This window comes from Gallus gallus, chromosome 1, assembly GCF_016699485.2.
Source record: "Gallus gallus isolate bGalGal1 chromosome 1, bGalGal1.mat.broiler.GRCg7b, whole genome shotgun sequence".
Taxonomy (NCBI): Eukaryota; Metazoa; Chordata; class Aves; order Galliformes; family Phasianidae; genus Gallus; species Gallus gallus.
Window position 1 is genome coordinate 109,153,510 of NC_052532.1, and position 14,581 is coordinate 109,168,090.

At 38.9% G+C, this 14,581-nt stretch overlaps 1 protein-coding gene across 22 annotated transcripts in view; it reads right to left on the reverse strand.

The window, feature by feature from the left end:
- Positions 1–14,581, reverse strand: part of PRDM15 (PR/SET domain 15) — a 51,983-nt gene that overhangs the window by 21,929 nt on the left and 15,473 nt on the right. For 18 of the 22 annotated variants that reach the window (XM_040652298.2, XM_015301042.4, XM_040652350.2 and 15 more), the window contains exons 10-24: positions 14,229–14,410; positions 13,527–13,621; positions 12,507–12,594; positions 10,859–11,026; positions 9,405–9,499; positions 8,209–8,340; positions 7,132–7,266; positions 5,045–5,208; positions 4,588–4,667; positions 3,851–3,970; positions 3,057–3,188; positions 2,527–2,610; positions 2,217–2,392; positions 892–972; positions 284–496 (exon numbers count right to left, since the gene is read on the reverse strand). In XM_040652298.2, the coding sequence (XP_040508232.1) occupies positions 284–496; positions 892–972; positions 2,217–2,392; positions 2,527–2,610; positions 3,057–3,188; positions 3,851–3,970; positions 4,588–4,667; positions 5,045–5,208; positions 7,132–7,266; positions 8,209–8,340; positions 9,405–9,499; positions 10,859–11,026; positions 12,507–12,594; positions 13,527–13,621; positions 14,229–14,410 (1,945 nt within the window). The remainder of the gene's footprint in view (positions 1–283; positions 497–891; positions 973–2,216; positions 2,393–2,526; positions 2,611–3,056; positions 3,189–3,850; positions 3,971–4,587; positions 4,668–5,044; positions 5,209–7,131; positions 7,267–8,208; positions 8,341–9,404; positions 9,500–10,858; positions 11,027–12,506; positions 12,595–13,526; positions 13,622–14,228; positions 14,411–14,581) is intronic. The other 4 variants (XM_015301067.4, XM_040652367.2, XM_015301055.4 and 1 more) reach the window with 4 other exon arrangements.

Genomic DNA, 14,581 nt, shown 5'->3' on the forward strand with positions numbered 1-14,581 from the left:
ATTAACTGCCACACTTGTAGTCACAGCTTCAGCCAGTTAGTGGTATTTGGCAAACAAGGAGATGGTAACATCAAAGAAAAATAGAAACAGATGTGAGGAGTTGCATGGACCAACACCTTTCCTTCTCCCCCCCCTTTTTAAGTCTCTATTTATCTTCATCTTACTGAATTTTATCAAACTAGCCCTAAATGTTTTGATGATTCTTTTGTGTTTGCCATAAGGAAACCAGAAGTATTATCCCCTCTAGGCAATGCCAGCTGCCCACCCTTCTACTGGAGCTTACCTGCTGAATGCTCTGTACAGCTGAATTAGTCTCATCTCCAACATTTCCTGTAAATTCAGCTTCCTTCTCTGTGTATTCACTGAAGGCAGAGTCCTCGGGCACTTGAGTTTCTTCCTCCTCACCTGACTTCTGCTTTCGTTTTTGGCCACGCTTAGGAGCTTTCATATGCTGTTTTCCTTCTGGTAATTCTCCCTGTTCCAAGGCTAATTCCGGCTGAAGCAACAAATTTCAAATGAAACACTAAGCAAAATGACTTGATGAAGTTCCAAGTAAAACACTATCACCTGTAGTTGGTTTACCGTTGATTTTCAAGTAAAGAATCAAACTTCAGCCAAAATTTGATTTCAAGGAATGAGAACTCACCCTATAATTACCTCCATTTTATAAGCACGTGTTACATAACAAAACAGACTGATCTGAATCTGCTTGTACTGCTTAGAATACAGCATACCACACCTTAACCTGGGACTGATTCTCTTAAAAAAAAACAAAAACAAAACTTCCTTGCCTATCAGCCGTTGCTTGTCTATGATACATACCAAAAAAGCAACATCCCCAGTAGGCCTGAAAATCTTGTTGCCACCGGAATTTGGCAACGGTGAATTTACCTGAACAATCCCAATTGAAGAGGCATCAATGGTTGTAGTCTCTGGCAGCTGCTCTAGATCATCAATCTTCACTGAAAGAATCTGTAGACAAAGAGGTATCAGCCTGGTGAACTGCAGCAGAACAAAGTGCAGCCAAACAATACAGTACTACCTTACCTAATCACAGAGCTAAAATGTTGCATCCAACATGTCATACAAACCACTTAATATAATGGTTTAATTTAATATAACCACAGCTTGCTTTGTTTTAAATAGCCTTTATCTTCTGGTGCATAATCTTTTCCTTTTCAATGAAAAGCAAAGTTTAAAGACAACACTAGAAGAATGTGTTTTTTCTTGTACTCCAGACAAACCACAACCCACTGAGAAGTGAAGAATTCTGTAGAAAAGGAATATGATATTTTGTAAAATGTAATTGGCTAAAAATTACTTCATAAAATTTATTTTATTGCTGTTAATAATAACTGTGTCCTACTCTACTGTCCCCGGCAGAATCTATACAGCTCAGCTCATCAAAAAACAGGAACAAATTGCCCTCTAAATTGCAGATAGCTAGCTGCATTTTTAGTCCAAAAATCAATAAACAAAAGCTTTTTGCTGGCATCTTTCCCCGTCACTGTGATGAAAAGTAGGCATAATTTAAAGCAAAGCAATACTGACGATAATTTGGTTGTAAAATAAAGGCTCAAACAGAAAGGATGAGCCTTAAACAACCTAAAGAAGAAACTGCTGAGAAAAAAAAATGCATTATCTATTATCATATACATACATTATCTATTCAGAAATTGAGAACACAGAAGAAGCTCCACTAGAGTCAGACAAAACAACCCTCTAATCCAAATTCTCCACAGTCAGCATTCATCTTTAACATTGAGGATTATTTGTATCATCATCGGATGCTGCTATCACCTCTATTCACCATTTCTTTCAGATCACTTCTGAATACAGAGAACACGAGGGAAAAGAATGAATTATGCTCACCATCAGATGAATACAAAATATGAAAATATCATACATTTAAGCTGAGGAAAAAACAGGATTTAAACAATCAGAGAAATTCATTTTTAGGGAGTGACAAATCAGCTGCGTTTACTACTGAAATATAACACAAGGGCTCATTCAGTTAAGTGCAAGCTCAAGAGATACTGCCCAAACTAAAGTTAATTTACCCTTAACCAAGTTTTGCCTCAAAAGAAGAGGGAAAGAAAAGCGTTGGGGTGGAACTCCTTCTATATCACTGAAGGCCATAAAGTTTCCTAAGCAAAAGCGAAACAAAAGTCAAAATAGCAAAACACCCCATGAGCTACTTCGCCAAACTAACTTACCTCAGGATGTTTACGCCTCATATGTCGACTCATGGATGCCCTGGTAGAAACCTTTGTCCCACACAACTGACAGCTCTGGGCTTCTACCTTATCGTGAGTGAGCTGTATGTGTTTCTGGAGCATGTAATCAGTGACATACTTCTTATCGCAGACTGAACATGTCCACTGTTTTCCTACTGGTGGCAGATGGAAGGAAAATCTGTTAGCAACAGCCCCAAAAAGTGAGTATCATACTGCCAGTAGCTCAAGAAGAGGCACTAGGGAAAAAATTAAGCCATAGTACTTGGCTATTATTTCTTGGAGGATTTACCTGTATGAATCAACTTATGAGTCTCCATTGTATTTCTCTCACTAAAAGTCTTCCCACAGAGCTCACACATGAAATCTTTGATTCCTGTATGAAGAACACATTTAGCATAAGAGCAGTTGTAGTTTAAGTCATCTGTGATAATTCTAAATGCCGTATTACCAAAAACCCCATCACACAGCCCAACAAGTAGGGGAAGCCCAGCATCATCAGTTATTTCTATCTAAACCATGCCACTCTTATCAGTCAGAAAATAACATTTTGTTTGGGAAATAAGAAAGTAAAACTAATTTAAAATGGAAGCAACACTCTAGGCCTACCTGAAACCAAACCAAGCTCCAATAAAAAAGGAAAACATAAAACCAACCAACCAATGTATCTTAGTTGTATAATGTAATAGTGGTTTCGGCTGACAAGAAGTCAAAATCCCACAATTCAAAAAGCATAATATGTCTATTTCTTCTCTCACTCTTCTATATAAGAGTTCTCCCAGGAAGCATTTAGTTGATTTTGCACATCTTTAGAGACCTCACCCGTGTGTCTTTTGTAATGCTTCAGCATGTTGACTTTCTGTGCAAATTTTCGGTGACATTCCTTGCATTCATATTCTTTAATCCCTTTATGAAGTTTCATGTGGTGACGAAGCGCATGTTTTGTCTTCATTCCTATGAGACACAAAGACACAGCTAAAAGCGCGGTACGATGCTTTTCTCCATTTCTCCCACCTTCAGAGAAGAACTCAAACTAAATACACTGTTAGCCAGTAGCAATTTGTCACTATTATTTCAGATCCAGGGCAAAAGCTCTGGAAAACATCTGAAGAATCACCGAGGAAGAAAAAGCATCAGAGATATCACATTTAACGCCTTTCACTAAAATGCCCGTTCGGTGGTCGCTCAGACTGTAACAAATAATTCAAAAAGTAGAAGCAACTTCTGACACTTAAGGCTCTTAGAGAGAGAAATCACTCTAAGTTTATGTCTGGAAACAACTTAGAATGGGGAAAAAAAAAAAAACCAACCAAGATTTTTGCTCACTTTGGTGCTGCAAACGCAGCAGAATTCAGTCAGAGAAGCACTTCTCAATCTAACAGAACAGAGGCAAGTTTTATTAAAACGAGACGCATCTTACAGATCATGGAAGCAGCTCATAAAATTAGAAGTGTATTATATATCTGTCAGACTTCTACTTAACAGTTTCTAACACTCACAGGTAAAGGAATTTACATTCGGAGGACCTTCCCAATATTCTAAGAGTAGAATTTGAATTCAGATATTCATCTGCTATTGAGTACCACAATTAATGGAAAACAAGGCTTTAGACATACCTTTGCCACATTCTGCACACAAGTATTCTCGGATATTATCATGGACCCGCATGTGTTCTTTTAACATGTCTTTCCTAGCAAATGATTTGCCACATTGCTCACAAGCATGACTTTTTACACCTTAAAAATAAATGTAAAAGACAACATGAACAACAAAAAAAAATGTTAATGAAAAATGTGCATCCCCTCAAAACTGACTAGATTGGTGAATTAGAGGGCGACAGTCCATCTGTGTTGTCAGCCACATCTTTCATGCACACTGTAGTCCAAACTGCATTAGGAGACGTTAAGAGAAAGAAAAGCTGCTTTTTTTGTGTGCGTGATCTGAAAAAAGACAAAGCCTGAAGTAGGGAAATCCTGTGTAGCATGAAATAATAATGAGCTGTTAAAAATGATTTTGCAATAGCAGTTTTCAGCCTGTGTAATGGTGAGAAGGTGACATGGATAAGAATTCGAGGAAGAACAGAATACAGAATTAGGTTTTTTAGCAGATGAATCCTGCGTGGGATTAACTAAGGATCTTCTGTACTGTGTGCTTTGACCAAATATCTTCATCTACACTTTCTGCTTTAGAAAACTGGACTATCTTAAAACATAAATAGACAATTTCTTTTATTGTAGCTTACAATAAAAACCCAGAAGCTTATTTCTTGGGGGAAAGAAAAAGGCAAGCACTGGCAACAGAGAATTTTTTTTTTTTTAATATTGATAATTATAAGGAAACACAGCATTTTTACCTGTATGTATAAGCTTATGTCTTTCCAGATTCCCTATACTGTTAAAAATCCTTCCACAGATTTCACATGGATGGATGTATCTGAAACCAAAAAGACCAAAACTGTCATGCTTTTCTTGAGACAGAGATGATTTTCAGACATTTCTGTCAGTAACTTTAATTTATTTGGCAGTACTAATTACTAGTAAAGTTCCTTGAAACGTAAATGCAAGCTTGGAGCAGTTTGGTATTGCTATGCCATCAAATCGTAATTGCGTTGTTGTTTTTTTAATTCTTATTAAAAAGCATGGATCTATACTTTACAAAGCCTGAACTGGGAGGCTGTTGATTAATAACACTAAGTGAATTACTAATGTTATATATTTTAGTATAGCTCAGTTCTCCCAAAGCATCAGATGACAGGGCCACTGTGACTACAAAAAGACAGCTCCTCTTATCAGTCCAACAAGTCGTCTTACTTCTGCACATTAGGATCAGGTAGGTTCTCCCGGTGAATGACCATGTGTGCATGGTAAGTAGCCTTCAAGGCAAAACGTCGATTACAAATGCTACAGCCATAGCCTTTCTCCTTGTGCACGTCCATTATATGCTTCAAGTACTCCTTTCCTCGGCCGAAAGTTAACTGTGAAATGAACCAATAGTGAATGAAAGGCGAAAAAGTTCCTTGTGAACAGCTGTGGTTTATTGACACATTATTGGGATCTACAGTCAGAAATACTCTGCTTATGACTAGATGAAAAGATCTTTGAAAGCTAGATTTGGGACTGAACCTGTTTGGCCATTACGAGCACTCTGCTACAGGACATCAATTAACTCACTCAGAAAACCAGCTCAAGCTGGTATCTCTGGCTCCTTGCTGACAGAGGGCAGAAGAGCATAAGCAGAACAGTTCACTTATTTTTGGGCAGAGAAGTGCCTCTTGCACTGCACTACCAGAAGACCTCCAATTATTTGTGTACCAAGGAACAGTCTTGAAGAGAGCCACATATAATCTTCACTAGCTGTTTAAGCAAGAATGTCACAGACAGAGATAAACGACTTCTGGGCTCTAAGACATAGTATTCCATTCTGCAGAGAAAGCTTCAGCACTAGCTCCAGAGAGTTTGTATTTCTTGGCACTCGCAGGGCAAAGATTCCAGCTCAGCTCTTGGAAGCACTACAGCTAGAACAGACAGGAGCTCCACCAGGGCTAAGTAATGTTGCATATTCTTATGTGTTCCTATGTATCAGGGCAAAGTGCCACGACAACAGGTTCTTTTGCTCTAATTTTGGTATTCATGGTATGACTGACATCACCGTACAGCTTGGTAAAGCTGTTGTGTGGGAAAAAGAAACTAAGTGAGAGACTCCCAAAATCTTGGGAGACGTATTTCACTAATACTCATTTGTATGTGGTTCTCCTTTAGGCGTGCGTGAGTTTTTAGCCAAAAAGAGCCTCCCTATCTCACAATAGCTTACACTTATCTTCCATTGCCTTACAGTTGTTTACTTCACAAACACCTGCAAAAGCACTAAAAGAGCCCAGCTTCCAGAAACATCCTTCTAATTTGAAATAGCAAGATTTCCCTCATTTAGAAGCATGTATTTTACACAGCTTATGTACTCATTAAGTGCCAGACGTTAAAATTAGCACGTATATGATTAACTGGTGAGACCACAACTTATGCTTACTGATGTAAGCTTAAAATCAGTTTGCAGATAAGAATAGAAAACTGAAGTACTAATATCTCCAAGTCTTTTATGTGAAAAGAAGGTAGGCTAAGTGCCTTCACCACATTATGCGTAACAGTGATATAAATTCTGATTTCCAGAGGACAAGCCAGTGATTTAACTCCCAAGATTCCCCTGCTCCACTGCCAGTTTGGCCAGTTCTGCTGTTCTCACAGATCATTTTCTGCAACCTTCTCACTGCAGCACAGTGTGCTCCCCATAAAGATATAGAACCCAAAGATCCCATTCTTCCTCATTACTTCTTTACAAAATGGCAATAGCCATGCAATTAAAGGCTGAAAGAGTTTTCCTTTGCTTGCTGACAAGTAAAGTATATTCCAGTAGTGCCATCCTGTTAGTGACAGAGTAGGCCAAGAAGCAGCATTCATGCTGAACACTAACAGGAGTGTTAATCTCCCAGAGTGGATACCCACTAGAGAACATTTGGTCTTTTTGAAATGAATCAAACTGTGGATAGTGTCATTCAGAAATGCTATTTTAATATCTATTTTTAAAATTTGCACACAATTAAAAGGTAGCCTAAGAATTGAATGTTCCTTTACTGTTTCTTCCTCCAGTTTTGCTTGCATGCTGCCTTGAATACTGGGAAACATATGCGTTTATCTTTTTAAGTGTTTAGCATTCACCTTGCAGAATACCACCTGGCATCTTATGGAATGACATCACTCTGTAGATTAGAGCACTGCAGAGGAGAGCAGATCTGTGAACTGGCCTTCTCTTACCTAATTTTCAACATTACTTAAAGTTATAAATAATTGATAGACATCTCCATTCCTTCCCCCCATCAAATTAATTTGAAAGTATTTAAAGCTACCTGGCACCTTTTGCAGCTATACTTGTGAGGCTCAGAATCCGCACTTTCATCAGAATTGTCATCATTTTCCTCTGATGAGATTCCAATTTTACCAATGAACTCTTCCCTCTGGTGATCGTCCATTAGTGCTATATCCTGTGCAAAGTAGGAAAGAATAGTATGTTTAATTAATGTAATACCTCAACAGGATTTTTGCCACGCTGACTGCCTCATATTATCAACTACTGTAGCACTATTTGTCAACATCATCTAAATTATCTTCCCACTTCATTCAATTAAGATAAACAGATTTGCTGTCCATGATTATACAAGAAACAACCATTTATCTGAACAGATAATACTCAGATTTTGTGTATAAAATGAATTTTAATGTAAACAGACTCAACTGGTTCAGTATTGCATCCACATAAGAGTCTTTACAAATGTCACTGAGCGATACAATTCCTTTAGCTTTTGGGTTAACCAAGCTATGCCAAAATAATCAGCATCTGTTCAGACACTGCTGGTCTTTTTTATTTATTTATTTTTTCTTTAAATGATTTGGATCATTTTGACAAAACCAGGTTAGGAACTGAGCACACAGCCAGCTATGCTGGAACATACAAGAGAATCACAATCACTGACACGAAAAAGAGCAGGAACAGTTCTTTTTCTTGTTGGTTGGTGAAGTTTTTTTTTCAGTGCAGAGAAGGGATGACAGTAAACCCTCATCCCAGCCAAACTACAGCTGGAACAATACATTTGTTAGCAGCTATCTTGCTAGGTAGGTATTCTTTCTGCTTTAAACCGATCAACCTCAGTGATTCAAGCAAAGTCACAAAAGTGTATTGACTTCATGTTTAGAAGAGCATTCTGCAGTGGTACCTGAAATGACTCCGGCTGGGGAAACACAGAGCCATAGGTAAATCAGAACACAATGCTTGCTAGACTGCAGCAGAAACATTACCACGCAGGATACACAATCACTTGTGTTGCCAGTACCAACACACGGCTCTAACAATCTCAATACATCTATTGATATGTCTATTAATGTTTGCTAAATAACATGACTTTTCTACCAAACAATTAACACAGTACCTTAAAATGGACGTGAATGTGATCTCTCAACACATCCACTCTAAAAAATTTACGTCCACAGATTTCACAGGTGTATTTCTTGTCTCCGTGTGTTAGAAGGTGTTTGTTCATATTGCTCCTACATGAAAACACCTAAAAGAAGGAAGGACGGGTTTTTGTATCACATCCAGCAGGGCTACAGTTCTTTACAAGTTACCCAACAGATAGCTCAGAATGCACTTCCTATCCTTTTTTATTTATTCAGGCCAGAAACACATAGGAACATCTGTTATCCAGCCAGTAGATGACCTCAGAAACTGGTGACAAAGCAAAACATATATGCAGCCCCAAAGAACTTACTGAAATCGCCTGCTTATCAGAGGTGGGCTTACAAAAAATTGCAGCAGAATTACATAGGGTAAATTTATTTAGATAGTGTCTTTTGAACCAAGAATGTTGCATCTATCTATAAAAAGATACATGCAAAAAATCTATCTTTGCTGAAATTTAACACACTGAAAGCATCAAAATCAAAAGCTTACACCCCAATTTAAATGTTGCTTGAGTACATCTTCCACCATAAATCATTAAACATTTATAAAATCACTAGTAAAATCCACAGTCTTCGCACTGGTGACAGCAGCAACTTCAGATCGTGAATATTAAGCTCCAAAACACAACAATGGCACGATCACACAATGAATTCACTTGGAATTCTGACAGATTTCCAATACACACAGTCAACTCTAGCCATTTTCATTCTGGAAGAAAATCTTCACTCTAAATAGAATAAGTCATGAGATTTCGCTGGCAGACACAGTGGCCATGTTACATGTCCTGAAAAAAGTCTAGTCTGAACTTCAGTTTTGTTCTTATTTTTGTCATAACAGCTTCCACAATCATTGGCCATAGCGGACTTAGAGCTTAGGCAGCTGAAAGAGGAACATCTTGGCTGGGCCTCAGGACTTGCTGCTAACTGACTATGCATCTAAGTTGCGAGGCAGTCTGATTTGTCATACACTTCACTAAATGTCATTGACCTCAACCTTTTGGCAAACAACGTGTCTATTCAAGTAGATAGTTATTGCGGTTTAATGCATGGCTGGTAACACATTCTATGGCACGATAATTCATTTAGAGGCTCAGAGCTGAGGCACTGTACCCTCAGCATGTTCCTGGAGCTACAACACATAGCACGTGCTGGCAAAGCAGCCTACCTTCCCACACACAGGGCATCCCGAAGGCTCCTTCTTGTAGCGAACCATGTTTTCCGTGCTGTGTTCAAAGTCTTCTCTTTTCACACGCCTCACCCCTTTACAGAACAGTCCCCATCAAAAAAACAAAACAAAAAAAATAAACCATGGCTTTCCACTCCAATCTGCATGCCCTCTCAGGTGAATACTGTAAAGAAGAGTGAAACACTGGGAAGAGCCTCAATGCAGAATTTAATTGCTAGCAAAAGGATAATTTCTTAGTTAAAATGGCATCTTAAGAATATAGAAGAATTCTGCCAAAAGGAAGTATTGTGGCCTGTTAGATATTACACCAACTGTAATGTGTCTGAAAACAGAAATTTATTGTCAATAACAGAAAACAGGCAGATCTAGTAGGCCTCGGTATTTTGATCAGATATCTAGACTAGAAATCCCTGTCAGTCTCTAAGGGGAGAGGGAATAACCCAGCATCACTTGTGATGTTCAAGGACGATTACAGACCTCTTTCTTTGCTATTTTCCATGGAGAAGAGGGCTGCTGCTCTTCTGTGACAACTGAATGTGAAACTTCTTGCCGTTGCTACTCAAATCCTTGTCCTCTAGTTCAGGACGCAGAGGGCTGAATCATGAGAGACCAGTGATGGCTGGCTATGCCCAAAGCAACGAACTACATAATTTGACTGCTTTATTACTATTTTTATATATACACACATCACCTTTGTTCTTATCTTCTACACCACTAGTGCTATTTTAACGTATAATTTGGTAACCTGTCATTGTCCAAGTGTTTCCAGACCCTTTGAGAAGTATCTGTAACATAGAGTCATATCATAGAACGGCGTGGGTTGAAAAGGATCACAATGATCATCACCTAGTTTCAACCCCCCTGCTATGTGCAGCATGGCCAACCACTAGACCAGGCCGCCCAGAGCCACATCCAATCTGGATCATAGCATCCTTAGATGTTTGAAATTATGAACAGCCAAATCTCATCATTTCATCTTCATAGACTCCCTAGATTACATCATACAGCATTCCATTTATATGATATTGGTCAGGTAGCAGCCTATAGAATAGATTTATATTTATACAGTAGCCACTTTCAGTTAACTCACTGCCCTCAAATTTTCTAGTTACCACACATTTAAAATAATAAAGAATAAAAATCAAATAAATAAATAAGTAAGAGACTGCTAAAATCAGGTAGTTTCAGATACTGCACAATGATCCAAGCAGCTTTCATGTGACTGTCAGCAGCACTGGATCCAATCATGTGAAGGAAAAAAAAAGGGTGCAGCTCCTAGAAAGGTTTCTCAGCTCTGAATAACTCCCCTCCAGGATTCATTACTATTGTTTTTCATAAAGTTCACATATTGCTGAAACCTGCAACTTTAAAGCAAGAAACTGACTAAAAGTGGCACCTACCATAACAATTAGGTTCATAGGTAGTATGCTTACCTTCCAGGTGTCGCCTTTGATGGTCTAGCATCACATCCTTCCTGTAGAACATCTTATTGCAGATTTCGCACGCAAACTTCTTATCTCCGTGCTTTTTCTTGTGTTTGGAAAGATTACTGTTTGTAGAAAAGAATCTGAAACACATCTCACACTGGAATGTCTTGTCATCTGTGAGCAAGAGAAACCATGCAGTCTTTTAAAAAGGAAAGCAAGTTTTTGTTTGTGACATACGTAGTTCTTTTGTGAAACCTGAGTTATAACATATAAGTAATCCATCATTATATTGAGATTGAGGAAGGAAATGATGTATTTTTTTTTTTTACTCTAAATTTGTCTTCCCATTAAAAGTATAATAAACACCAAACAATATACCGAGTGCATCTTTGCTACCTATGAAGTTAACAATCACAGGAGAGTATTTCTTCAAAAGCAATAACAACATATGTCAGTTCAACGCTGACTCTACCATCATAACTTCCTTACCTGGTCTATTTCTATCACGGACTAGCATACATTAAAGTAACGTTCAAAGTAGATTCATATCAGATTATAGTTGATTCAAGTTTTCAGTGATGTTGTTGTGTATATGGCAACACATCATAACACTGACAGCTGTATCTAAACATCAGAATACTGCCAGCATAGGCTCCTAATGCCAGCCAGCACAGTATACTCCAGAAGAAAGTACAAAAATCTCCTAAGAGGAACATTACATGACAACAGGCCTATGGGAAATTCACTTTGCATTCAGTAGTTGAGACTTCTAACAGAAAATGAAAGCACGGTCCTGTAGGTGGAATTTGCCAACATTACAGCAATCACAAAGAAACTAACTGCTTGATTTGTCAAATAGGAGAGCAAAAACTGCTGCTCATTATGGAGCAGTCATCTCAGGAAGAAAATGAGCTGGTCTCTTTGAATATTGAGGTCATTCAGCTTTGCTTCCCATTCTTCATAAGGCTGAGTTTTTATTCAAGCTGTACGCTTTCAAAGGAAATGAGCGAATCTATTTTGAATGGTGCTGGAAGGGGCAGCTACTCAGGTGATTCTGAACAGGGAGTTATCATGTGTCTATAAAAGTAATCAGGCTGTCATTTTCTAAGCGTAAGATCACTCAGAACATCTAATAGGAGTAATAACAAGGGAAGGCTGTGGAAGGAAAGGACAGGCTCTAGTGATAGCAAGAAGAAAACATATGGAGAGATTATTTCAAGTGTAAAGAAAGCACGAGAAAGCAGAAGAAAACTAATTTCTGAAAATTGCAAACTATCAGTAATAGGGGCCTCTTTTCCAGTTCCTCTTTCTCAGAGAAATCAGGTGAAACTTAGTTTCAGGAAAGAAAGTTAAACAGAGATAGTGACAGGATATCTGTGAACATACAAGTGAAATACCAGTGAGGATACTGTATGGTTGAGCAGGAGAAACAAAAAAGGCAACATGTAAGTGGACATATTACTCTATAGATTATTGATTCTACTTTGATTATTGCAAGAAGAGGTTTTATGAGGCAAGGAAGAAAGGAGAGGCGCAGTTTGCTTGTGATGAAAAAATCCAAATGCCTACTTTCCCTCTGTAGTTACCACGCTGAGGTGGATTTGTAGGCATACCCATAAAGATGAGAGGAAGCCGAAGCGTTAGCCATGCTCACCTGTCCTGCAGTTATGGAATTCCAAGGCACTCTCTATTCGAAAAGCCTTTTCGCATGTTGTGCACTTGTATCTGTACTCACTGTCAACCTGAGGGTTGCAAAGAGTGGTTGAGATGGGAAAACGCTGAGTCATGACTGACACAGAAATCTCAGTTACTTTCTCTGCTTTTTATCTTGACCAATTTTTCTGCCTTCAACATGATGTTTAAATACACACCGGTGCAAAATTCAAACGCTATATTATCATGCTATGGTCCTCTACTAAAAAGACAAAAAAAAAAAACACCAAAAAACCAACAGTAGACCAATAGACCGTGCACCTGTGTGCATCTAACAGCCTTCCTGATTACCCCAAGTCTGACACAGAAATTCTGGAAAGCAAGACGTAACCTGACTCTAGCTCCCAAACAGATGCCAGGAATGAGAGCATAGGTTCTCGATGCCGGGCAACAACAGATTCACTGATAAGGCCCCACCACTGGGATGTTTAATATTGATATGGCGGCAGCAGAACGAAAAGGCCCTCATCAGCAGGCACAGTGCTCTGCTATAAGCTCTGTGAGTTTACACATGGGCTCATAGCGCTCACTAACGCAGCCTTTACCCAGCGTATTCATACGCTATCTCTGCAACAGGCAGAGATAAATACACGAGGACAGGCAAACAAAACTAGAGCAATACTGTTTGGTACAACAAACTGAAGTCCAATCTCACCTCTGGGTCATGTGGGTGCAGATAAATCCAGCTTGTCTTGCTGTAACTGATGCCTGAAAACAACCTTCTACAGGAAATTCAGACACAAAAAAGGACTTTTATGTCCTTAAGTAAGTCCATTTCCAAACTGATCAGCTGTTCTAACAGAAGATGTTACCTCTCCTTATCAGTCTTACCTCACTTGTAAGAAATTCACAAAGATATCCGCTCAAGCATAGTTGACCCAAACTCCCCAGTGAGCACCTGGATGCTCACTGCATATTTCCACCTAACCTCAGAAAAAGCCCGCTGGTCATTTCCACTCACTTCATTCCTGCTGTGCTTGTATGAAACGTGCTGCTTTAAGCTCTCTTTACGGCTGAACAGCTTTGCGCATTCCTCACATTTAAATAGTTTGTCACCTGAGGGGATCAATCAAGATTCAAAAAAAAAAAGTCAGAAACTGATAATAATCAACTCTAGACAAGACAGGGGAAATGAGAGCACAAGCAAAACAAAGAGGCTAGTGATTAGAAGCTTTAGTAATTCAGGAGATCCAGATAGTAGATCTTGACCTTTTCCATTCTAGTGAAGTTTACCCAGTGACAATTTTGTTTGGTTCCCCCCTCACCCTTTTCTGAATTCAAGATCTTTAGAAGCAGGTCATGAGGACTCCTGGAACTGCAGATCACAGAAAGCACTTTGGTGATATTTTTACAGCAATTTTGATCACGAGACTGTTAATATGGGGGAATATAGCTGTAAAGGGAAGAATAGCTTTGGAAAAGTCATCACATCCTTCCCCCTGCTTCAAATATGTACCTAGATTCAAATTTAAAATAATTTCAGTTCCTATGACCTACATAACTTAAAAAGCTTCCTTTAAGGGAGTTTAAAAAAGAAAAAAAAGAGAGAGCTCTATTAAAACAATGCATATTAATATCTAAGAATAGCTTAAGACGTTTTTACTCAAAGATGGAACCAACGAGAGAAAGAAACAACGTACAGGCAAGGCAAAAGCAAACCTACCATGAGAACGGATGTGCCTGCTGAGGTTGCTGCTGTTCTGGAAGATCTTACTGCAGATACTGCACTGATAGACTCTTTTGTGCTCCCCAAGTTGTTTTATCAGCTTCCGCCGTATACCGTGTCTACTGGAGAGAATTAAACTTCTTTTGAGGGACATGCTGTTTTGGTGATGAGCAAACCTACTGGATCAGAGAAAGAAAGGCAGGGACTGAAAGGTATCCCACAGGTTGCAAGGAAGTCCCATCAGATGGCAAAAGCTAGAAGATGTTATGCTGAGCTTCGGACAGGAGAGGGAGCGCTGGAGCTTCATCATTGCCAAGACGACCTTTGGGCCACCTGCTACAAGCAGCAGA